This window comes from Phyllostomus hastatus, unplaced genomic scaffold (genome assembly GCF_019186645.2).
Source record: "Phyllostomus hastatus isolate PE091 unplaced genomic scaffold, TTU_PhHast_1.1 phas_contig_133, whole genome shotgun sequence".
Classification (NCBI taxonomy): domain Eukaryota; kingdom Metazoa; phylum Chordata; class Mammalia; order Chiroptera; family Phyllostomidae; genus Phyllostomus; species Phyllostomus hastatus.
The window spans coordinates 1,470,367-1,495,759 of NW_025333577.1; the positions used below are offsets into that span (position 1 = coordinate 1,470,367).

The 25,393-nt window shown below is 46.6% G+C and overlaps 2 protein-coding genes across 7 annotated transcripts in view; both read left to right on the plus strand.

Annotated features, from left to right (window-relative positions):
- Positions 1 to 25,393, plus strand: part of LOC123825679 (zinc finger protein 548-like) — a 45,654-nt gene that overhangs the window by 10,221 nt on the left and 10,040 nt on the right. For 2 of the 5 annotated variants that reach the window (XM_045849291.1, XM_045849300.1), the window contains exon 4: positions 22,118 to 23,912. In XM_045849291.1, coding sequence (XP_045705247.1) covers positions 22,118 to 23,508 — 1,391 coding nt within the window. In that variant the 3' untranslated portion in view covers positions 23,509 to 23,912. Of the gene's footprint in view, positions 1 to 15,289; positions 15,533 to 18,312; positions 18,355 to 20,934; positions 21,062 to 22,117; positions 23,913 to 25,393 lie in introns of those variants that run through there. The other 3 variants (XM_045849308.1, XM_045849317.1, XM_045849335.1) reach the window with 3 other exon arrangements.
- Positions 2,729 to 12,623, plus strand: LOC123825667 (zinc finger protein 548-like). 2 transcript variants are annotated; one of them, XM_045849271.1, is made up of 4 exons: positions 2,729 to 2,904; positions 5,196 to 5,237; positions 8,094 to 8,220; positions 9,737 to 12,623. In XM_045849271.1, the coding sequence occupies exons 1-4, from the start codon at positions 2,890 to 2,892 to the stop codon at positions 11,407 to 11,409; spliced, it is 1,857 nt and encodes a 618-aa protein (XP_045705227.1). In that variant the 5' UTR covers positions 2,729 to 2,889; the 3' UTR covers positions 11,410 to 12,623. The 2 variants fall into 2 exon arrangements, with proteins under 2 accessions (XP_045705227.1, XP_045705235.1); XM_045849279.1 differs by lacking the exon at positions 5,196 to 5,237.

A 25,393-nucleotide genomic window follows, 5' to 3' on the forward strand; every position in this document is an offset into this window, starting at 1 on the left:
CCCACTCCAGTGTCCTGGGTTGGGCATTTTTTCTCCCTTCCCCCAGGATGCATCTGGATTTACTACATCCAGACAAGGGGTACTAATTCCTTTTTGGCATATTCTGGGTGCCAGGGCTTGGCTGTGTGCAGTGTACAGCTTGTCCCCAAGCACCCCATCCTCTGTTGATGAGAAGCCTTACAAGATACAGCTCAGGAACCAGGAACCTCAAAGTTTGTCAAAGAAATCCCAGTGGCCTCTTTTGTCTCCTGTCAGTTTAAGCTTCCTGCAGCCTGCCTGGCAAAACAAAATGAATGCCAAGGCAGCAATACCATGGAGTAGCTTAGCTACACTCTTGACACCCTATAAACGAGACGATGGGCACACCACAGAGGTCCACACAAAACTGTGTATGTACAGGGAAGAGCAGGTGGGGGAGTAACTGAGATTATGCTTTTATGACTAAAGTGCCTGGGAGTACCTAGGTGGGGACGTCCCCTATTCAGAAATAAAAACACACATCATGGTTTGTTCTTGGGGTGTTTGTAATATGAGTTTCGTGAGCCTGTGAAACTGACTTGCACATCTTTGACTTAGTTTGGCCTTGTAAGGTGAACCTGATAACCACTGCACTGTAGAAACACCTTAATTTGGCCTTATGATGAATGAATGCTAAATAGACAAATACCAAATCTGAGAAAACGACAGTCCTGTAAACACAGAGCAACTGGTAGCTACTGTAGTGCCTGAAACCCAGTAGGTGCTCACTGAACATTTTTTTTTGTGGGGGCTTTGAGATTTTATTGGATTATAATTGGATTTAAATTGGGTGGGGGTGTTGTTGTGTGGCCCCTGGGCTGTTGTTATCTTCCATCTGTGGCTGTAGGGAGTGGTTAGTTCTGTTCTTGCTTTCCAGTAATTTCCAGTCCTGGGATGACTGCCATGAACCACATGAACAAGCAAGGTACCAGGCTGTTTCTCCAAGGGCTTTTATTGGCTTTCAACGTCAATCTTAATTCCTTAAGGCTTTCTGGTGACATCCAGAGTCCAGACATGACTTTATTAAGAGTTGCTGAATTCTAGAGGGATTAGGTAGGGAGAAAATATATAGATGCTTCAAGATTGCTTGTGAGGGTAAAATTTACCGGTTGTTCTAGAGAGGAAAAAAAAAGTTTCTTTATATCAATCATTGGCCATGAAGATGAGTAAGGAGGAGGCTGTCTTCAGAGTCCAGAAAGATGGAGAAGGTTTAGAATCCTTTCTCCAAACCTCACAGACAGGGTTAGGGGGTTAGCCCCGGTCGAGCTTCCGCTGCCCACTGCTCCCCTAGTAGCAAATCTCAGGAGGCTGGAGGAGAGGGAGAAATAGAGGATGTCCCCATACTGGCCACTGAAATGTTAGGGTGGTTGGTGACACAGGCTGTGAAAGAATTCACAAAGAGAAGAAAATGTAGAGAATAAAGCTTATTCACTCTCCAAGGAGAGGGGCATGGTGTGGAGAGATACACCAGCTCACTGGACATTTCTTACATAAATACCACAGCACAGCTTCCCTGTTTTTTGTCACTTTTCTGTCAAGTCTTTTAAATATCATCTGCATCTCTTCAGTTCATTTTGAAGTATGAAGAAGAATCACATTTTGGAGATGAAAACCTTGTGCTGGACAAGGTTTCAGCACAGCCACAGGCTCAGCTTCATTCTCTGGCTTTTCAGACTTAAATTTCACTGAGGTTTTAACCTTTTTTTTTTTACTTGTCCATGTCACAGTTGTTTCCCTAGAATTATTTCTGCTACTTTCTTTTAATAATAAACATTATTAACACCTTTCACTAATTGCCATTCACAAGTGTTTTTGTGAAAAACATAACTCCCTATGAAGACATCACTTAAGCAGTTTGAGGTGAAATACTGAATCACTTCCCAGTGAGATGAGATCATAGCATCCCACACCTTTGTCTTGGGGACAAGGTGCTCCCTTTTTACACATGCTCTGACTATTTAAGAGCACATATTATCCTGACAGAAAAACGGCATGTGATAAGTCACCTTTTTCTCAAATTGGTTTCAAGTTCTTAAAAGAATTGCAAAAATTTCTGATATAGAGTAGTAAATATTTGAAAATATATGCTGCTCAATGAGTTCAAATAATCACTGACATATGCCCAGGAAAGACGTTTTTTGTGGGGGGAACCAGAGACACAGCATCACCCTGTTTACCAACTTATGTGCCTCCTGCCCTCCTTGTCTTCCCTATCCTGCCTATGTCTGAAGTCTTTTCCTGGGCCAAATATACTGAAAGATCTTTAAACTGATTCCAGAGCATGTGTATTTAAAAAGTAGTAAGATAGGTGACAGCTAAGAGTGGACGTAGCCTCATTATGCCATCGTTGTCCTCTCGGCTGTGTAGTCTTTAGGAACTTGCTGTGCTTCTGAAATACTTCCTGGACTGCTTTTCGGGAAATCTGGGTAAGTCCCCTTTAAGAGCAAGCGAAGCCTGCCTTCTTTTTGGAGCCCTTTAACTCAATTTCCAACGCCTAAGACCTAGTCACTTGGCCTTTATCATCCACTAAAGAGTTACTTAACTGAGACTTGAGAGGTGGCGGAGGTAGGGTAAACTACAATACCCAGAAGTCTTTATAGTGCGCCTCAGCAGAGGCGGCGGCCAGTGAGCCAATGAGGGCTTAGGAGAAGCGCATTTCTGTGCGTAGGGTGGGACTTCCGGCGTCCCTTCTGGTTGTCATTTTGGTTGCTCTTGGGTTGTTCACCGGGTCGGGTCGGCGCCGCAGAGGTGAGGGATAGGAAGGCAGCTGCAAGGAGGCCCCGTGAGGCTGGACGAGCCCGTTATTGACTTCGGTGCCCTGTTCCCGCCCCATTTGCCCGTCTCTTTCCACAGGCTGGTGGGGCTGCGCAGATGAGCCCGACTGAGGTGGGTGCTGTGTCCCTCCCCACCCGCCCCCAACCCCCGCCCCCGGCCTCCCCGCCCAGCTCCCACCTTCGAGTCCTGATGGAAGGGCACCGCTCTGCAGTGTGAGAAGCGGGCAGCGTTCCTTCGGGGGCGCCTGAGCCCTGGGGAACTGGGGTCTCTGTGTCCAGGGGACAGGGCAAGGAGTATCGCTTCAAGGAACGACCTGAGTGGCTAGAAGCCGTGGGAGGTTCTGAAGGGACGGTGGTGTGGAGGGGTGTGTCTCGAGCTGGACTTTCCAAGTGGGTCAAACCACAAGGCCTGGGAGGCAGTTGACCCCAGGGGAGTGACAGTGGAGGCCTGACCAAGTTGATGGCGGTCAGGGACCATGTGACGAGATTCTGGAAAAACTTCATAAAGCAGACTGAGTTGTCTGTTGCAAAAATACATATTTGCAATTCGAAGTAAGGAAACAAGGATAGCAGGTATTTTTTCCTGAACATCTGAAAGTGCGGAGATGAGCAAGTTAGAGGAAGGAGCAGGTTTGGGGCGGAGGGGGTCGGGCGTTGGCAGGGGAGAAAATGAGCTGGAGTTTGGACGTGATGATCTCAAGATGTATCAGGATGGAGATGTCACATCATGGCGGTGTCCTATGTGTAGGTGACCATAAAGGTCTGTAAGCTGAGGAAGGGGGCAGGGTTGGAGACATCAAAGGGGTAGAGGGTGCGGATTGGACCAGGTCGAGGCCTGGGGACCATATGCAGGAGGGAGAGTCTTAAGCTCCTTATTTCCCACCAGCCCTGTGGTGAGGGTGGGGAGGGCATGGGGAGTGGGTCTTGGCACCTCTGATGCTCCTCCCAGAAAAGAGCAGACCTGACATAGGAATCTGGCTTGTGTCTGTAGAACTGGCAGGGTTCCGTACAGTGGGGACTGCCATTGTGTGCTGAGGATTCTCCGTTAGGGGGCTCCACTAACTCCAGGGCCACTTCCTGTGAAACAAAGGCAATGTTCACCAGGCTGATGGAGCTGCTGGGTCCTAGACCAGAGGACTGCACCTCACCTCCACCCTCAGAGCAAGCGGAATGATGCGCTGCTTCAGTCAAGAGCCCCCAACAAACTCCTTTCAGAAGATCATGTAACAGGCAGGCCTGGTTACTGAATGGACTAACAGCTGACATGCCTGCTCAATCTGTCCCTGTAGCACATTAAGAATATATGAAAAGTTTTTGATTGAACACTAATGGTCCTGGCCAGGTGACTCAGTTGGTTGGACCATTATCCCGTATACCAGTGGTCTGCGGTTTCAGTTCCGATCAGGGCACATACCTAGGTTGCAGGTTCAATCCCCAGCCAGGGGGCATACGGGAGGCAACCTATCAGTGTTTCTCTCTCTCCCTACCTCTCTCTAAAATCAATGAACATATCCTTAGATGAGGATTAAAAAACATATAGCCTTGCCTGTGTGACTCAGTTGGTTGGAGCTTATGCATGTAAACCAAAAGGTAATGGTCTGATTCCCAGTCAGGGCACTTGCCTGGGTTGTGTTTCAGTCTTGTATAGGAGAGGCAACTGATTTCCCTTTCTCTACCTCTCTAAAGTCCCCAGGTGAGGATGGGTAGGCAGATGAACTTATTCAGCCCCTGGCCAGGTGGCTCAGTTGATTAGAGTGTCCACTTGATATGCCAAGGTTTTAGGTTTGACCTCAGTCTCCAGTCAGGGCACATACAAGAGTGAATGCATAAATAATTGGAACAACAAATTGATGTTTCTCTCTCTCCCCCTTCCCTTCTCTCTCTCTAAAATCAATAAGTAAAATTGTAAAAACATTAAAAAAATAAACCTATTCAATACACTCAATTTATGCAAACACCTCATAATTGGTTTGGCATTAATTTACCACTAAGTATTGGTGTACAATATAGTTTTAGATATGGATGCCCTGAAGTCTTAAAAAGCAGTAAAAATAAAGACTCCAAATTTCAAAACTCTACCACTTCATTTGCACTGAAAATATATAGAAACTGTTGACCCTATGACAATAATAGGGGGTCATCATATATAATCCTTATATTTGGTAGCAATGTGAGCCCTGTGGAGTTGGAAGCATTCTGACCCCGATAAGCATTTTATTTTCCCTGAGTCCTTCTCCAGGTCACCCAGCTGGTAAGAGACAGCACTGATTTCTGAGGAGCTGAGCTTAGACCATAAGGCTCAGATGGTCCAAGGCTCTAGGGCAGCACAGGGGTGGTGGTCCACCTCAGCTTGTAGGATCCTACCATGGTTACCCATCTCTCATGGCCTCCTTCTTCCCACAGGGTCCCAGGGCAGTGGCAGAAATGCTTATGGACCCTGCACAGGTGAGTGGAGGGTGCATCCACTTTCAGCCATCCCAATTACCACTCCAGTGGTTTTGGCATCACAATATGTATATATATATACCCTCAGAAAGTGGGGGTGCCCTGAAACTTCTCCCATCCTTCTCATTCTCTTGAATCTGAAGACCATGTGCTTTCACCAGGCTTAGAATTTTATATCTAGTCCCAGATTATATGGATCAGTTCCCATTTCTGACAACCAATGGCTTAAGATGTGGCAGGGAGTCCTGGGCACAAGATTTAGAGTGTGCAGATGCCAGGAGGTGAGGTTTAACTGTGATGTTAAGGGAACTGCGGGTTTCTGTTATATCCTGTGGGACCTGGGGAGCTGGATAAGGGTTGGGAAGGGGTGCATAAGTTTCTGGCCTTGAATGACAGCCTGAGGTCCTGGGCCTCTAATCTGAGGTTGGTGGGAAGTTTTGAAGCAGAAAAGGAAGGTGGTGTGACCCAGATTTTAACAAGCTCCCTCTGGCTGCAGAGTGAAAGACAGATTTGGTGTGTGCGTGAAGGCAGGGAGACCTGGCAGGAATCTCTTGCAATAGTCCAGGTGAGTGTCAGCGGTGGCTACACAAGAGTGGTAGCTGGTTTTTGGATGTGTTTTGAAGTAGAACTGCCCGTTGTTTTTTTTCATGTGGAGGACAAGGGAGATGAGGAGGTGAGAGAAGGAAGGAAGAACCAGGGATGGCCCCAGATTTTGACCTTGTTAGGAAGGAGAGGTGCTTCATCAGCTAAAAATGGGAGAAGTCAGTGAGATGAGGAATTTTCAGGTGGAACATGAATAGTCACTTTTTGTCCTTGTCACAAATGTTCCAGATACTGGAAGGGAAGGTGTCAGTGGGCACTTGCACACAGAAGTCTGGGGTCAGGGGAAGGATTCAGATTAGTGGTGGGCACAGCATAGTGGTTGGTATGTGGATTAGGATGAAGCATGTAGCTGTGGGCTGGATTTAGGAAGTAGTATCTCTACATTATGGTGGCAGGCCATCAGAACACAAGTGATGGAAATGAAAGGCCTGAATACTAGATCTCTTGACTGGGCACCTGGGTGGCGTGGTGGGCATCACAGACAGATGAGAAAGCAGAGCATGTGTGTGGGTGTGTGAGTGACAGTGGTGTGGAAGAGTGAGAAAGTCTTCCAAGGCCAGCCCTGACCAGTGAGTTGGGCATCATTCTGCAAAGCAAACGGTCCCCAGTTCAATTCCCAGTAAGGGCACATGCCTGGGTTGGTGGTTTGTTCCCTGGTCGAGCTATGTACAAGAAGCAACTAATGGATGTTTTTCTCTCACATCAATGTTTCTCTCCCAGTCTTTCTCCCTTCCTTCCCTTCTCTCTCTTAAAGAAAGAGCGAAAGAAATTTTCCCAAGTTCACTGCACATATGCGATGGATGCTGAGGGGAGAAATGGGCTCAGCTAGGAGAGCTAGGCCGAGTGTGGAGTGAGAATGTGGATAGGAGATCAGTGTAACTGGGCTCTCAATGAGGAGAGAAAAAGGTTCTGACTGCTGAGGGGGCAGCTATTGCAATGCAGAATGGGGAGAGGGCTGAGCTAAGTGATGTCCTCACATAGGAAGGGTGGCTGAGGCTGAAGCAAGGAACAGGGCCAGGTGAGGAGACCTTCAGGATTGGGTTAGCCCTGGCAGTAGGGGAGTTAAGCATTCAGGGCAGGAGTGGGGATGAGATGGATGCTGAATGTGTTTCCCATGCGCTGCCTGGATTCCACATGGTAAGTGGCATGTTTGGAGGTGAAGGAATGCCTGTGGGTCGACTTGGAGTTCTGGTGGAGTTGTCACCTTGGAGGAGTCAGAGCCATGAGGGTGGTGCTGTCCAATGAGTGATATGCAGGTGAAGGGAGTGTGAAGGATTGGCTCTCATCCCTGGCACTTGGCACTTATAGAAGGACAAGACTGAGTTTGGTTTTCTGAGAGGCAAGATCTGGGGAGACCCCAGGGAAGCTGGCTGGCAGGAAAGGGGTAGGGTCCCACATGTGTTCTGCTCTGTGCTGGACACAGTGATCAGTGGCCATGAGGAGAGAGCAGGCACCAGTGCCACCACACTTGTTAACTGTCACACTGGGAAGACGGGAAGGAGGAGAATGGACAGGGAAGGACTGGAGATCCCGGAGAGAGAAGTGGATGAGTGATTGTGTCCACAGGGTTTTAAAAAAGATTTTATTTATTAATTTTAGAGAAAGGGGAAGGGGAGGAAAAAGGGAGGGAGAGAAACATTGATGTGCTGTACAAGGAAAACAGATCAGTTGCCTCTCACACTCCTCCAACTGGGGACCTGTCCCACAACCCAGGCATGTGCCCTGACCAGAAATTGAACCCATGACATTTCAGTTTGTGTGTACCCACAGGATTTTGATTTATGGATGTGAATGAGTAAGTGACAACATGGAAAGACCAATGCATAGAAAGGAGGTTTTTATTATATTTCCTGAGCGGAGGAGGCACTGGGTCCACATGGGGAAGCAGGAGTGAAGGGAAACCTTAGGTCAGAGCCTTTATTGGATTGTCCTAGGGAAATGCAGGGAGTGTGGAGTGGCAGATTAGGGATGGCTAGTTTGTATAATCCTAGTGCCCTGGGGTACAGTGGCTGTCCCTAGCAGTCTGAGACTTCACCCTGGGCTGGTTTGGGGCAAGGGAAATATTCATTGTCCATCTGTGAGTTAGCTAAGGAGCTGGTTCAGACAATGGGCTCCGAATCACAGGGGTGATGTAAACAAATTTGGCCATTAGTTTAATCCATAATTAGTGGATAGCAAATAGGTAAGTACAGAATCCACAAAAACACAGTGAAAATAAGCTGCTTGTGAACCAAATTGTCTCCACTTTTACAGGGTTGTGTGGTCTTTGAGGATGTGGCCATATACTTCTCCCAGGAGGAATGGGGGCTCCTGAACGAGGCTCAGAGACGCCTGTACCATAATGTCATGCTGGAGAACTTGGCACTGTTGTCCTCCATAGGTGAGGCCCTCACATCCATCTCAGGGTCCTGGGCTGGGTCCTGTTCTTGTCCTCTCCAGGGGCAGCTCTGTCCTTCCCACCACAAGACTGCGGGCACTGCTTCCTCTCCTGGTTTTCTGGCACGTGTGTTGTTGGTGTCAGGGATGGGCTGTGTGCATTGTCCCCACTGTCCCCAAGCAGCCCATCTCTGCTGCTTTGAGTACTCACTAAACAAGGCTGAGGAGTCAGAAATCTTGAAGTTTGTATGAGAGGTCCCTCAGACCTGGCCTGTCCCTGGGTGGGTCACTCATTCCAGATGCTGGAATCTCAGTGCCCCAAGATACCCCCTCCTCTTGCTGACATTTCTTAGGGTCTGCCTATGCCAGGAATTTTAAGTACCAACATAATTACTAATTTTAGGGACTACCAGGTTGTTCTACTCTCTGTCCTGTGAAGTTCTTATAATTTTCAAACGATGGATGACCCATGTTGGATCACTCTGGGTGTGTACTGGCCACACTTTTTTCTGTTTTTCACCCGGAAGTGGCCTCTTTCAGGTGCCACATCATTGTTCACCTTGAGCAATGAAAGGACCCTGGGTGCCTGATAGGATAGACATTGATACCTCAATGGCAAGAGATGCTCAAAAGTACACGCTCTGATGCAAGGGAGCTGGGAACATGTACTTTGTTTATTGTTGTTGCCTGCCAGCTCCAGTGGCCACAGCTCATTTCTATGCTCTTATAATCCATTTCCGCCACACTCCAGCAAACTATGTGGCCTTCATGTCCCCCCATTCTGTTTCACTACAGTTCCCTTTGCATTCAACTACTTTTAAGATGTCATGAGGTTACATGCATCCTTAAATAGTCCTTGAAAAGCGGTATTTCTGTTGTAGTTGGGTATTTCTAGGTCTGGATACAACTTCTACACAGTGCTCTCTAATCACCAGAGGCCATGCCCTTAGTGACATGGAGACCCTGCCTCTCCTCCCTGCACAGTACCTTCTGTGGTCTGAATGTTTGTGTCCCCACAAAATTCGTATGTTGGAAGCGTCATGCCCAAAGTGATGGTATTAGGAGATAGAGCCTTTGGGATGATATAGGTCATGGAGACAGAGCCCTTATGAATGAGATTAGTGCTCTTATAAAAGAGACCCCATGGAGCTCCATAGGCCCTTCCACTATGTGAGGAACCAATGAGAAGTCTACAACCTGGAAGAGGGCCCTCACCTGGCTATGCTGGCACCCTGATCCTAGAATTCCAGCCTCCAGGACTGTGGAAAATACACTTCTGTTGCTTATAAGATTATTGTGGTTGTTAAAATACCACCAGTTGGTGGTATTTTGTTATAGTAACCTGAATTGACTAAGACACTACCTCTGTCTTCAGGCCTTCCTCTCACTGGCTCTAGGCCCCCCTTGCCTATCAGCAGTTTCATGGACTATATCGTGGGCATCTCTGATGCTCATTTCTGGTGGTCTTCCCCCTCCCACTAATGTTAAGGTGCACTTCACTGGTATTTCTCTGCTTGCAGGTTGTTGGTCTGGAGCCCAGGATGAGGAGGCACCTTTGGAGCAAGGTGATTCTGGTGGAGGTTCACAAGTCAGGACTCCAAAGTCAGCTCTGTCCACCCAGAAGACCCAACCCTGTGAGATAAAAGACATGTTGCAACAGGCTGAGCACTATGGAATGTACCCTGAGCAAGGGCTGCACATTCGTGGGACAGATCTTTACCAACCCCAGGTGGAACAGATAGGAGACAAGGTGTCTGGAAGAGATGAGGAGAGGCCTTCACTTGTGACAGATGGCAGCGTTCACATGTCACAGAGGCCCTTCATGTGCAGCGATGGTGGGGAGGACTTCCTATCCAGGGCAGGCCTCCTCCAGCACCTGGCTCCTCACCATGGGTGGAAGCCACCTGGAGACACCAAATGCAGAGAGGCCTTTGAAACTGGACAAAATGATTACAGTTGCACTCAGTGTGGGAAAAGCTTCAGCCGAAAACAGATACTTGTTCAGCACCAGAAAATCCACACTGGAGTAAGGCCTCATGAGTGCAGCAAGTGTGGGATGGCCTTCATTAGAAAGTTCCACCTTGTTCAGCACCAGAGGGTCCACACTGGAGAAAAGCCTTTTAAGTGCAGTGAATGTGGGAAATTCTTTAGGTACAAGTCCACACTCATTGGTCACCAGAGAGTCCACACTGTATCAAGCCCTTATGAGTGTAGCAAATGTGGTGAATTCTTTAAGTACAAAGCAAACTTCACAAAACATCAGAGAATTCACAATGGAGAATGGCCTTATGAATGCAGAGAATGTGGAAAATTCTTTAGGTACAACTATAGACTGATAAGACATGAGAGAGTTCACACTGGAGAAAGGCCATATAAGTGCAGCGAATGTGGGAAATTTTTCAGGTACAGCTCCACATTCATCAGACACCAGAGAGTTCACACTGCAGAAAGGCCTTACGGTTGCAGTGAATGTGGCAAGTTCTTTCGGTACAACTCCACACTCATCAAACATCAGAGAGTCCATACTGGAGAAAGGCCCTATGAATGCAGTGAGTGTGGGAAGTTCTTTAGGTACACTTCCACACTCATTAGACATCAAAGAGTTCACACTGTTGAAAGGCCTTATGAGTGCAGCTTATGTGGGGAATTCTTTAGGTACAAGTCCAAGCTCATTAAACATTGGCAAAATCACACTGGAGTAAGGCCTTATGAGTGTGGCGAATGTGGGAAAGCCTTTAGGTACCACTGCAGACTCATTAGACATAAGAGAGTTCACAGTGGAGAAAGGCCATATGAGTGCAGTCAATGTGGAAAGTTCTTTCGGTACAACTCCAACCTCATTAAACATTGGAGAAATCACACTGGAGAGAGGCCTTATGAGTGCAGTGAATGTGGGAAAGCTTTTAGCCACAAACATATACTTGTTGAGCATCAAAAAATCCACACTGGAGAAAGGCCTTATGAGTGCAACAAATGTCAGAAGGCCTTCATTAGAAAATCCCACCTTGTTCATCACCAGAAAATTCACAATCAGGACAGGCCTGTGAAATCCGTGAATGTGGGGAATTCTTCAGATATGACTCCAACCTCATTAAATACAGTTAACACTGGCAAAGACCTTATGAGTGCAGAGAATATGGTAAACCTTTTAGATACAACTCTAAAGTCATTACACTGGAGAAGCGCCTTATGAGTTCACATTGGATTAGGGCCTTCTGAGTACAGTGAATGTGAGAAAGTCTTTAGATGCAACTCCAGCCCCGTTACACATCAGAGTTCACACTGAAGAAAGACCATGTGAGTGTACCAAATATGGGCATTAATGTGTTCAGCCAAGACTCCAACCACATTGTGACACTAAAAAGTTCATGTTAGAGAGAGAATTGCAAATGATGAGCCATATGTCTGCTCTAATTTACCCCTAGGAACTACTGTAATATAGATTATTTTATATTTTGAATTGTGGTAAAATACATATAACAAAGCTTATCCTCCAGCATTTTTATTGTACAGTTTAGTAAAGTTAAGAAGTCACATATTTGTGTAACTAATCTTCAGCTTTTTATCTTACAAAACTGAAACTCTGTACTCATTTAACAACTCCTGCACTTACTCTACTGCACCAGGCAACCACCTACATTCTGTCTCTCTGAATTTGACTAGTCTGGATTCTTCATACAAGCGTAATTATACAGTATTTGTGTTATTGTGACTGGCTTACTTTGCTTAGCATAATATCCCCATGTTGATACATTTGTCAGCATTTCCTTCTATTTTGAGAAGGAATCAGAGTTGATTCACTTGCAACGTGGGGAACGGTGCCGATGGAGTCAGTACAGCTTTGCCAGATGTTAGGATATTTCTAGAGGAAGAGGAGATCTAGATTTTACATGGAATTTTAATTTAACAACTTTATTGACACATTGAAATAAATTACATTTATTAAAAGTGTAAACTATATTTTCATATATGTGTGCACAATGGGACTGTCACCAAAGTCAATGTAATGAATATATCCATAGCTTCTAAAATTTTCATTGGCATCTTTATATTCTCTCTTCCAGCCCTACCCAACTTGTTCTCCCCAAATACACACTATAGTTTGCATTTCTAGAATTTCGTATAAAAGAAGTCCTACAGTTACTCTTGTATGGCTGCTTTTACTAAGCACATCTATATATTTTTTTAGTATTATTCATGTTGTGTGTCCAAAAGCATGGCATCAAATAAGAATAAGCAAGGCTCTGTACTACTTATGAAAGTGATAATTGTGTATAAACCACAAAGGTGCTTTTACCTTCTGACAATCAGTCTGAGAAACAGTTGTTTAAAGTGGGAAAGTGAAGCTTAAACTGAACAAATTTAAGTTCAGTTTCATATGAATTCACTATCAATAAAAATGTTTTAATTACCTGCCTCATACACAAGCATATAGATTTGTGTCTTATTTGACTTCATTTTTCTACTGTCTTTAAGCTGTTAAATTCTTTAGAGGAAAGGAAAATGATCTAGGTTACATACTCATTTGCAATACAAAATCTTTATTTCTCCTATTCTCAATTAATGTGACAGATTACAGTTTGTCCAAGAAAATAGCAACAATATATTCAAGTATGTGTGTGAGTACATATATGAAATGAATAACAGCAATGATACAGGGACCAGACAGAGGAATTAGGATTATTTTGTTATGTTAAGGTGCACACAATACCTGTGCAGCAGTGGAGTGTTATTTAAAAGTGGATTTGGATTAGCTGTAGATGTATACTGTAAACTCTAGGGCGACCACTAAACAAAGTAACAATGGACGTGTAACTGATAGAGAACGAAGTTAAAAATAATTAAAACTACAAATGCAACTAAAGGGTAGCAGACAAAAACAGGAATAAAGTATAAGGACAACAAATACAAAATAGTAAATATGGTAGATATTAATCCACTTATATCAATAATCACTTTGTCTAAATGTATCATCAAAAGACAATGTCAAAGTGGATCAAAACACAAGAACCAACTACATGCTGTCTACAAAAAACAAAAAAATGGTTTTAATATATATAATATCTATAGATACAAGGGGGGACCCAAAAAAACCCTGGAATTATCTTCTGGAGGGTGGACCCCTTCTAGTACATGCTTCTCCCACTAAGTGAGTGTTTTAGGAACCCATCTGTATCAGTGTACTAGCTGGCATTGTGAGAAGCTGTGTGAAGTTCAATGAATTTTTTTTTTAAGACTCTTTCAACGTGTGTTTGCCCATTTCATGATGGGTGATTTACAAGTGCACCTGCCCACACTGCGCTGAGTGTTCAGTAGTTTTGGACCACAAATGGCATGACCCGTCTTCCCCATCTTCTGTATTCACCTGATCTTGCCCGGAGTGACTTTTTATTTGTTTCCCCAATGAAAAAAGTCCTCAAAGGGAAACGGTTTGCTAATATGGAAGAGGTGAAACAAAAAATGGCAAAAGCACTAAAAGGCATCAAAATTGACAATTTCAAAAACTTGAGCAGCGGAAAAAAGTCTTGATAGGTGTATTGCATCAAATGGAGAATACTTTAAAGGTGACTGAGTTTAAGAATGCAAAGATAAATACACAATTCTTTTATAAATTCCATATTTTGGGTCCCCCTTGTATATATTTAGTAAATGGATAGAGAAATATATACCATGATAATGCTAACCAAAAGAAAGCAGGGATACCAGGGTGCATTGTGTAATGATGAAAGGGTAAATTCTCTACAATTTCTTTCAGAAAATAGAAGCAGAGGGAATACTTCCCAACTCATTCTTTGAGACCAGCATTGCCTTAATATGAAAAAACAAAGACATTATAAGAAGAAAAAAATTACAGACCAATATGTTTCCTGAACATGGGTACAGAAATCTTCAAAACATTACCTTATTGCATCCAACAGTGTATAAAAAGAGAGGGAGGAGCAGGGAGAGAAGCATCAATCTGTTGTTCTACTTATTTATGCATTCACTTGTTGATTCTTGTATGTGCCCAGGCCAGGGATCAAACCTCCAACCTTGGGATAGTGGAAGGATGCTCTTACCAACTAAACTACCCAGACAGAGCCAAACTTCACTGAAATCTTAACTTTTCCCCATCCGTAACAGATATGTCTCTCTAAAACTATTTTGCCTATTTCTTTGGATAATTACATAACCATTATTACTAACTTTCTGTAACCTCCATTTCACAAGATTTTGTCAGAGATTATTTCAACTTTGTGTGCACTCACTGTCAACGCAATTTCATTTGAAACGATAAACCACTTCTGAGCAAGGAGATGAGATCACGGGAACACCACACCTTTATCTCAGGGATAAGAGGCCCCTTAGCACCTGTGCTTCAATGGTTAGAAAGGCGCACACTATCTTGGCAGGAAAGGGTATGCAGTAAGTAGCTCTCCTTTTCAGATTTTCAAAAGAAATGGAAAATATCTCAGATATGGAGTAATAATATCATCTCGATGAAAAAAAATTAAGAATATTCCAATAAAAGTATTGCTCTCTAGGTGGGAACACAAATCAGTCTGGCCGAAAAGATAAACCTCCTCCAACTTCACATCATATTCTCTCTGAGGGTTCTTTTCCTTCTTGTCTTTGACCGAGATTATTGAAGATAATTAACCAGTCCCCAGAACTTTAGCCGACAGCTATGAGTGGACGCTGAATGCCATTATGGTGTAGCGTGTCCCTTTGGCTGTGTAACCTTTGGCAATGTGCAGTGCGTCACAGAATCTGTAATAACAAACGTCTATTTCTGACACTTGTGCTAGACTGCACCACGAGGAAATGTAGGTCTATCCCATTTAAGAGCCACGAAGCTCAGTTGGGTCCTGGCAGACCGGGGACTCCACTTCCCAGCATCCCCTCACGCAGTCCGTTGGCCTTCTTCCCGAAACCCTAGCAACCGCCGCAGCCTCAGTGGGGAAGAACGGGAGAACTGCAGTACCCAGAAGGCTCTGCGACAACCAAAGACGGCGAGCAGAGCCAATGAGAGCTTAACGTGGCGCCGTTTACCTGCGTATGCGCATTGGAGGCGGGGCTTCCGGCCGCGTCCCCTCAGGATTAGCGTTCTTTCGGTTCTACGGATTGTACTCTGGTTCTACTCTTTTGCCTTGGGGTTGGGAGTCTGGGGCGGGGCGGAGGAGGTAAAACTCGCTCCGGGACGGCGTCTCCGCCGCACGGAGGCGGCTGTGAGGCCCGACTGAATCTGTTGGCGACAGCGGTGCCCTGTTCCCGACCTGTCGCCCTTGCGCTTCCTGCAGGCGGGTGGCGGGGCGGCGCCCACGAGCCCGACTGAGGTAGGTGCTGCGTCCTCCGGCTTTCCCGCCCGTCTCTCACCTCTGGATTGGAGCCGGGTGTAGGGGCGCTGTCGGGTCCCTCGGCGACCGCCGTGTGAGAAGGGGGCAGCGTTCTCTTAGGGGCATTAGAGCGCTGGGAAACCGACGTCTCTGTGCCCAGGGGCGACGAGTGTCGCCTCGAGGGACGACCTGAGCGGCTGGAATTCTTGAAAGGTTAGGGTGATGTGGTTTCTAAGAAATATGTACTTGGGCGCGCAGGTTACCAAAATGTTTTCCATACTTGGTCTTGTCACAGCTCTTCAACCCCTGGGAATTTCCCAGGTGTTGAGATTAGTAGCGGTATCGTTTGTTTTGGGAATGGATGACTTTTGGAAAGCATCTGAAGACGCGGACGGGCTGTCAGGAGAACCAGACTGTGATTGGAGGGTTGGAACTTTAAGTCCCACGCTCTGATTTCCGGGCGGGGAGAGGGGCTGGAGGTCAAATCCATCGCCTCTGGCTGTGATTGAATCTATCCTGTCTATGGTGTGAACCCTCCAAAAATCTCCTGAAGGACGGGGTTCAGAGAGCTCCTGGGTTGGGGAACACGTGTAGATTTCGAGAGAGTGGCACCTGGAGAGAGCGTGGAAACTCGGTGCTCACTCCTCACACCTTGCCCTATGCATCACTTCCATCTATTCCTGAGTTATGTTCTCTTACAATGAACTGTCAATTTAGTAAGTATTGTTACATGTTTCTCTGAGCCCTGTGAGCAGTCCTAGGAAATTAAGGAGGGATCTTGGGAACCTCTGATTTACAGCCCGTGGATCAGAAGTACAGGTAACAACCTGGGCTTGCGACTGGCATCTGAATTGAATTGCCAGTGAGGAGGGACGTTGGAACTTCCAGTCTGTAACCAGTTGGCCAGAAGTACAGATAACAGCCTGGGCTTTCAACTGGCATTTCGTGGTTAATGGGGGGCAATCTTGTAGGACTGAGCCCTACACCTGTGGAATCTGATGCTGCCTAGGTAAAATTGAGTTGAATATTTGGACATCCTTCTGATGTCTTGACAATTGCTTGGTGTTATGTGGAAAGCCACTTCCCTTCATATTGGAATTGAGTCCAGGAACCTAATTTAGGGACATATCCAGATTTGAAGTTTAAAGTTGTTAAGAAGTGGGTGGGAAATGGAGGTGGGGAGATGGGCAAGGAGGACCCCGAAGTAGATTTCAGGAGGATTATGGGAGGGCTGCACCAGAGGGGTCTCAGTAGAGGAGGGGTGTGACAAGAGTTTATATAGGTCATAAAGACAGAGCCAGCAGGATTTTCTGCTGTATCACGTGTGCTTTTGAGCAAAAGTAGGGAGTGAAGGACCATCCCAGGTGTTTTACCTGATTATTAAAGGAATGGAGATGAGGAAGTTAGTGCAGTGAACAGGAGTCAGTGAGAAGATCATGAGTTGTATTTGAACATGTGCTGTAAGGCGTTTCAACCTGACTCTGAGATGTCAGAACATGGAGACATTACCTAGGTAGATGTACAGAAATGTGTGGGGTCCCGGGAAGTGGTTGGGCTGGAGCTTCCGAAAGGGTGGAAGGTGTCGACTGGACCAGGCCATAGCCTAGTGACCACATTGAAGAAGGAAGACTTATGGTTATTCCAGATGGGCTCTGTGGTCAGGGAGGGAGGCAGGCCTAAGACTGGAGGGCAGGATGTAGAGGTGGGTGTGCATTCCTGATGCCTCTTCAGAGAGGAGTGGTCCAGGTGTAGGATGAATTCTGGTCTGTGTTTGCAGGAAGGAAGGTTCAGATGAGGTAAGGGGCTGACCTGGGGTAGAGGCTGAGGTGTGAGTTGGTATTAGATTCTCCCCACTGCAGGCTGAGCAGACCCTCAAGACCACTCCCTGTGGAACATGATAGAGGTCACCTGGGTTAGTGGAGCAGCTAGATCCCAGACCAGGGCACCTCCTCCAGTGCTCAGAGCAAGGGTGCGATCCACTGTCCAGTCAAGAGCTTCTTGCATGCTCCCTTCAGAGGATTACATTGCAGGCAGGCCTGGTTGCTGAAAGCGGTAGTATGCTCAGTGCCTCCATGCAACCTATTAACTGAAGAATACATAAAAATTACCGATTTAAACACTGATGAACCAACATCCCTCTAAATATGTACACAGGTAGGCAATTAGAAACTGAACATACTGGATTAGTTAAATTTATCCAAACACTTCATAATTGGTCTGAATGTTAACTCACCTTTAAGTATTTGTTTATGATGTAGGAGTTTTATGTATTACGTCCTTTAAAGACTCTAAAAAGTGGGAAAAATATATGCCCAAATTTCAAAACCTGAACACTTCATTTGCAATGAAAACATCCAAAACCATTGATCATGGGGACAGTACAGCTGATACATAGTGTGTACCCCTTATGTTTAATATCACTATCTGCCCTTTGAGTTGAAACCATTCTGAAGCCCATTTTACAGATGAAGGCACTGAGATTTATGGATGTCTGTTCTCCATGGTCACTCGGCTAATAAGAGGCAGCACTGATTTCTGAGGAACTGAACTCAGACCATTCTGAGGAGCTGGGCTTAGAGCACTTTGTTCCAAGGCAGGGCAAGGGTGGTGGTCCAGCTCAGCTTGTAGGATCCTACCATGGTTACCCATCTCTCACAGCATCCTTCTTCCCACAGGGTCCCTCAGAGCACTTTGCTCCAAGGCAGGGCAGGGCTGGTCCAGCTCAGCTTGTAGGATCCTACCATGGTTACCCATCTCTTACAGCCTCCTTCTTCCCACAGAGTCCCACAGCAGTGGCAGAAATGCTTATGGACCCTGCACAGGTGAGTGGAGGTTGGCTCAGGCTCCCACGGACCCTAATCTCCCTCATGGTTTAGGCATCCCAACATAGGGAACAGTGATATTCTGAAACTCCACCTATCCTCCTTCCTCTCTGGGACCTGAAGACCCTGTGGTTCCACATAGCCAAGGTCCTGAACTCAGTCCTGGGTTATATGTCTCTTTCAGTTCAGACACTGACAGGGTAAGATGTGACATGCATCCTGGGCACAGGATCTAGAATGTTCAAATGCCACAGGTGAGCCCTGGCCAGGTAGCTCAGTTGATTAGAGCATCATATGCTGTTTCCTTCTCTCTTTCTTTCTCTCAAATCAGTAAATTAAAAAAAAAAAAAAAAAGAACTTAACAAATGCTGGCACATGTGACTTAGCTGGGATGTTTAGGAAATTGCAAATCCCTGTTCTGTCTGATGGGATAGGGAGTAGGGTGGCAAGAGGTTGGCCATGCAGGGACCAGGCTTAGAATGGCAACTGATTGTTCCAGGCTTCCAGTCTGAGGACTGTGAGAGCTAGGGCAGGTGTGGAGCAGGGGAGAGAGGTGATCTGACCCAAGTTTTACCAGGCTCACTGTGACTGCAGAGTTGGAGGATAGATGTGGGGGCGAGGGTAGGGTGACTGCCCCAGTACAGGCGAGTGCTGGTGTCAGCTGGGCAGGAGTGGTTGGGTTTTGAATGTGTTTCATAGAGCTGCTGCATTTCCTGCTGTGGAGAGTGAGGTGGAAGTGGGGAGTCAGGGCCAGCCCCAAGATTTCTGGCCTTGTTTGGAAGAATGGATGTTCTATCAGTTAGGAAGTAGGAAGTCAGCAGTAGAAGGAATTTTCAAAGGGAAGATGAAGAATCAGGTTTTGGGCATGTCACAAGTGTTCTGGAGGCTCCGAGGGGACACACCTGGGGTTAAGAGGAGGAGCTCAGGCTGGAGACAGCGCAATACAGTGGCTGGTGTGTGCGCCCCAGTGGAGCTGCAACTCAAACTTCAGAGCGGTGTCCTTCTGTTATTGTGGTAATGATGTTAGGGACATGGGAGGGAGGGACAGGCCAGATCCACGTCTCAGGTGGTCACTTGGATGTGGTGGTGGGCGCCACAGACATAGAAACTAGAGTGTCTGTGGGTGTGTATGTCTGTGAGGGGAGAGTGGGGGTCAGAAAGCCTGAGGGGACAGTGGACCTGAGATGTATGCCGAGGCATCTCCGTGAAGGTCAGTTGTCAATGAGGCCAGCGCAGGACAGGGCTCATTACCCCTCTGGGGACTCAGCAGGGTTTTGTGGTGACCATTGCCTGGATTGTCTCATGCAGGCTGGTAGTTAGTTAAGGGGAAGTCTCGCTGGTTTGAGGCCCTGGGTGAGGGTGAGGTGGAGAGGGTCGAGATGGCTGTGAGACAGCATGCACAGTGGAAGTGGGTGAGGGCCAGGCACCTTGAGGTGCTCACATAGGTTTCTGCAGCTGAGTAGAAGTGGGAATCAGGGCTGGGGGAGGCCTTGCCTGGGGGCTTGGTGCTCTCTGGTTTGGGGGACGTTGGTGTTCAGGGCAAGACCAGGATGGTTAGGATGCTGGATGCTCTGCCTGGATTCCACATGCAAACAGGTATGTTAGAAGGCCAGAGGAAAGCCTATGGTTGGGCTGGGGGAGTCTCTGGGGTTGCCACCTTGTAGGAATCAGAGTCATGACAGAGGGAAGGAGAGAAGTGAGTCCAAAGACTGATGTGTAGGTGAGGGGAGTGTGAAGTGCTGGCCCCCGGCCCTGGGCACTTACAGGAGAAGGGTGAGTCTGAGTTTTGTTGTCTGGGAGATCCCAGGGTAATTGGTTGGCAGGAGAGGGGTGGGGCCCCACATTCCAGGCCAGAGTGTAGCTGGCACTTTTCTGCCACCTCCCCCACATGTGTTCTGCTCTGCTGCACACAGTGATCAGTGGCCATGGACAGAGAGCAGGCACCAGTACCACCATACCTGGTAATTTTCCCACACGGGGAAGTCAGGGAGGGAGGAAGATTTGTGGGAAGGGACTGAAGATCCTAGAGAGAGACATGGATGAGTGATTGTGTGAACAGGGTTTTTATTTGTGGATGTGAATGAGTAAATGACAACATGGAGAGGCCAATATCATTGAAAGAGATCTTTATTCCTTATATTTCCCTAGTGTACAGTGAACCCCATGCCACTCAGGGCCAGGTTAGTGAGCACCAGATTAGATCAGGAGGCAGGAGGAGTGAGGGGAAACCTTAGCCAGAGCATTTTCTGGGGTTTCCTTGGAAAAGATGAGGAGAGTAAGGTGAGTAGTTTAGGGTTGACTAGTCTAGAAAGTTCCAGTAGGTCTTCCAGCTTAGGGGCTGTCCCTAGCCATCTGAGACCTCACCCTGGACTGCTTTCAGGCAGGGGAAATATTCACTGGCTGTGTGGGAATTAGCTAAGAAGCTGGCTCATGCAATGGGCTCTGAATCACAGGGGTGTTATAAACAAATTTGGCCATTAGTTTAATCTGTGATTAATGGATGATAAATAGATAAATACAGAATCCACAAAAACACAGTGAAAAGAAGATGCTCGTGAACCAAACTCTCTGTTTTCACAGGGCCGTCTGGTACTTGAGGACGTGGCCATACACTTCTCTCAGGAGGAGTGGAGGCTCCTGGATGAGGCTCAGAGATGCCTGTACCACAGCGTGATGCTGGAGAACTTGGCACTGTTGTCCTCCGTAGGTGAGGCCCTCACATCCACCCCCAGGTCCTGGGCTGGACTCTGTTCTTGTCCTTTCCAGGGTCCTCGGTCCTTCCCACCCACAAGACTATGGGCACTGCTTCCTCTCCCAGTTTGCTGGCACATGTGTTGTTGGTGTCAGGGCCAGGCTGTGTGCACTGTCCTCACTTCCAATGTGGTCATTACTTGTGAATGGAGACCACTGGTTCTGCATGACCCTACTGTGAATTGCTCATGATCTTAGAATGTGGGGTATCATGAGCTGGATCAGTCTGCGACCGTGCTGGCTACCCTCTTTCCCTGTGTTTCACCCAGGCAGGCCTTTCTTAAGTCCCATGTCAGTGCTCACTCTGAGAAAGGGGGAAGGCCCCAGTTGCCTGTAGAGGTAGACAGCACTATTAGTGGCAACAAGGAATGGCTGTGGTGCTTGGGAGCTGGGAAAGGACGTGTCGTCAGAGCTGTGTCTGAATCACACTGGGCACCAGCCCTATACCCACCCTTGTGTGATGCCCAGGACAGAACCCACATACATTCTACCTTTTCTTTTCCATTGTCATTTCTAATCTTCCAGGCCCCAGCTTCCCTGAATTTTGTGGCTTCCACCTGTCACCTGTTCTCTCCCACTACTCCCTTTGCAGTGCTCTCGACATTTGGCCTACACTTAAGGCGCAGTGACATCTGCGCATGTTCTTAAATAGTCCTGGAACACCAGCTACTGTGCTCCAATCAGACATATCTGGGTCTGGACACAACCTACTACACAGTGCTCACCAGTCACCAGTAGCCATGCCCTTGTTGAAAGCCATTTGCAGAGCAGTGACCTGCATACCCTGCAACTCCCTCCAGCCCTGTCCCTTCCTCGTGTTTTTTCCCATGATCAGAGCACTCCCATCGTGAGCTCCCAGGCCAGCTCTGCACAGCAGGCTTCCTCCCACTGTGTCTAGGCTCCCCTACCTGTCAGCAGTCCCTTATTCCTGGGTGTCTGATGCACATTTCTGGTGAGTTGGCGCCTCCCACCAAAGCCAACATGTACTTCACTGGCATTTGTCTGCCTACAGGTTGTTGGCCTGGAGCCCAGGAAGAGGAGGTCCCTTTGGGGCAAGGTGATTCTGCGGGAGTATCACAGGTCCAGACCCCAAGTCAAGATCCATGTGCCCAGAGGTCTCGTTTTTGGGATATGTGTGGTCCAGTCTTGAAAGACATTTTGCATCCAGATAAGCAGGATGGAACGCACCCTCAGCAAGAGGTGAACACACATGTGGCCAATCTTTCTGGGTGCTATAGGGAGCAGAAAAGAAAGAAAGTGTCTGGATGGGTTGAACAGAGGCCTTCATTTGTAAAGAACTTCATTGTTCACCCTGCAGAGAGGACCTTGCCATGCAGGGAGGGTGGGAAGAACTCTCAGGCCAGCTCTGGCCTTTCCCTGCACCAGACCCCTCACAGTGCAGGGAAGCCACATAACACTGAAGGCAGGGAGACTCTGGAAAGTGGGCACAATAGCTACAAGTGTGACAAATGCGGAAAAGCCTTTAGCTACAAACACTTATGTGTTGAGCACCAGAAAGTGCACAATGAAACAAGGCTCAGTGAGCTCTTCGACTGTGGGGAACTCTTCAATCAAAAGTCTGGCTTCACTGAACACCAGAGAGTTCATACCAGGCCAATGCGTTATGAGTGCAACCAGTGTGGAAAGTGTGTTAAAGACAGCTCCACGCTCATTATTCATCAGAGAGTTCACACTGGAGAAAAGCCATATCAATGCAGTGATTGTGGGAAATCCTTTAGGTACAGCTTTACACTCAAAAGACATCAGAGAGTTCACACCAGAGAAAGGCCATATGTGTGCAGCGTATGTGGGAAGTCTTTCGTGGACATGTCTATGCTCATTATTCACCAGAGAGTTCATACTCGGGGAAGGCGTTTTGAGTGCAGCAAATGTGGGAAGTTCTTCAGGTACCGCTTCACACTTGAGAGACATCAGAAAGCGCACAGTGGAGAGAGGCCTTATGAATGCAGTGAATGTGGGAAACTCTTTAGGCACAACTCAAATCACATCAGACATCGGAGAAACCACACTGGGGAGAAGCCTTATGAGTGCCCTGTATGTGGCAGACTCTTCAGCCAAAACTCCCATCTCATTCGGCACCAGAATGTTCACACCAGAGAAAAAACTTACAAATGTAGTGAGTGTGGGAAATTCTTTATGGACAGCTCCACGCTCATTATTCATCAGAGAGTTCACACTGGAGAGAAGCCTTATGAATGTGGTGAATGTGGTAAAGTCTTTAGATACAACTCCAGCCTCATTAAACATCGGAGAATTCACACAGGGGAAAAGCCCTATGAGTGCCGCAACTGTGGGAGAGGCTTTAGGCAGAATTCCCACCTTGTTCGGCACCAAGAAGTTCACAGCAAAGAGTATTGCAAACCAGAATTGACTTCAAAGTAGTGTCTGCTGTAATTTAGCACTGGAAGCACCGCTATGCAGTTGTATGTTTTTTTAATCGTGTCTTAAATACTTGTAAGTTAAAATTTGCAATTTTAATCATTTAAGGTTAAGGTTCAGTAGTAATAATACATTCATGTTACTGTGCAACAAACATCCAGAAGTCTTTATTTTATAAAACTGAAACTATAGCTGTGGAGCAACAATTCTTTCCCTCCTCCCTAATCCCCTGACAGCCATCATTTTACTTTCTATCTGTGAGTTTGACCATCAATGGACACAAGTGGCTTCCACCTCTTGGCAATTGTGAATAATGTTATAATCACGATTGCACAAATACTGCTTCAAAATCCTGTTTTCGATGCTTTTCAGCTGTGCACCCAGAAGTGGACTTGTTGGATCATATGGTAATTTGCTCTTTAATATTTTTCGGGAACTGAGGGGCTGTATTTCTTTTTTTTTTTAATGTATTTTATTGATTATGCTATTACAGTTGTCCCATTTCCCCCCTTCTCTCCCCTCCACCCTGTACCCCCTCTCCCACCCACGTTCCCCCCCCTTTAGTTCATGTCCATGTGTCATTCTTATGAGTTCTTTAGCTTCTACATTTCCCGTACTATTCTTGCCCTCCCCCCTATCTATTTTCAACCTACATTCTATGCTATTTATTCTCTATACCTTTTCCCCCCTCTCCTCCTCCCACCCCCCCTGCTGCTAGCCCTCCATGTGCCCTCCATTTCTGTGGTTCTGTTCCTGTTCTAGTTGTTTACTTAGTTTCTTTTGGTTTTGCTTTAGGTGTGGTTGTTAATAATTGTGAGTTTGCTGTCCTTTTACTATACATGTCTTTTCTTTATCTTCTTTTCTTAGATAAGTCCCTTTAGCATTTCATAAAATAAGGGCTTGGTGATGATAAACTCCTTTAACTTGACCTTATCTGAAAAGCACTTTATCTGCCCTTCCATTCTAAATGAGAGCTTTGCTGGATAGAGCAATCTGGGATGTAGGTCCTTGTCTTTCATGACTTGGAATATTTCTTTCCAGCCCCTTCTTGCCTGTAAGGTCTCTTTTGAGAAATCAGCTGATAGTCTGATGGGAACTCCTTTGTAGGTGACTGTCCCCTTATCTCTTGCTGCTTCTAGGATTCTATCCTTCCTTTTTACCTTGGCTAATGTAATTATGGTGTGCCTTGGTGTGTTTCTTCTTGGGTCCAACTTCTTTGGGGCTCTCTGAGCTTCTTGGATTTCTTGGAAGACTGTTCCCTTTGCCAGATTGGGGAAGTTCTCCTTTATTATTTGTTCAAATACGTGCTCCATCTGTTGCTTTTCTCCTTCCTGTTCTGGTACCCCCTATAATTCGGATGTTGGAACGTTTAAAGGTGTCCTGGATGCTCTTAAGCTTTTCCTCAATTTTTTGAATTCTTATTTCATCATGCTTTCCTGCTTGGTTGATTCTATCTTCCTTCTGGTCCACTGTATTGTTGTGAGACTCAGATTCCTTCCTTTCACTATTGGCTCTCCTCCGCATATCTTACTGCATCTCTTTTATGGTAACCTGCATCCTTTCATCTAAATTGCGCCCAAAATCAACCAATTCCGTGAGCTTTCCGATCACCAGCGTTTTGAACTGTGCATCTGATAGATTGCCTATTTCTTGGTCGCTCAAAAGGATGAGTCCTGGGGGACTGATCTGTTCTGTTGGAAACATGTCTTATGTCTTTCCCTGTCTCTGGTCGCTCTAGTTACGGTGGGAGGCGGAGCCTTAGGTGTTCACTGGGGCTGGGCACCCTGGTCGCTAGATTGTGACGTTATATGTGTGGGCAGGAGCGGGCAGGGACAATGGCGGTGGTTCCGTTCTCCTGGGCTCAGGCCCTTCCTTGGGATCCTGGGCT

Bases quoted from the DNA above. Each gene is read 5' to 3' on its own strand.
- LOC123825667 (XM_045849271.1), top strand. The intron at 5,238-8,093 runs GTGAGTGGAGGG...CCACTTTTACAG, and splicing joins TGCTTATGGACCCTGCACAG to GGTTGTGTGGTCTTTGAGGA. The intron at 8,221-9,736 runs GTGAGGCCCTCA...CTCTGCTTGCAG, and splicing joins GGCACTGTTGTCCTCCATAG to GTTGTTGGTCTGGAGCCCAG.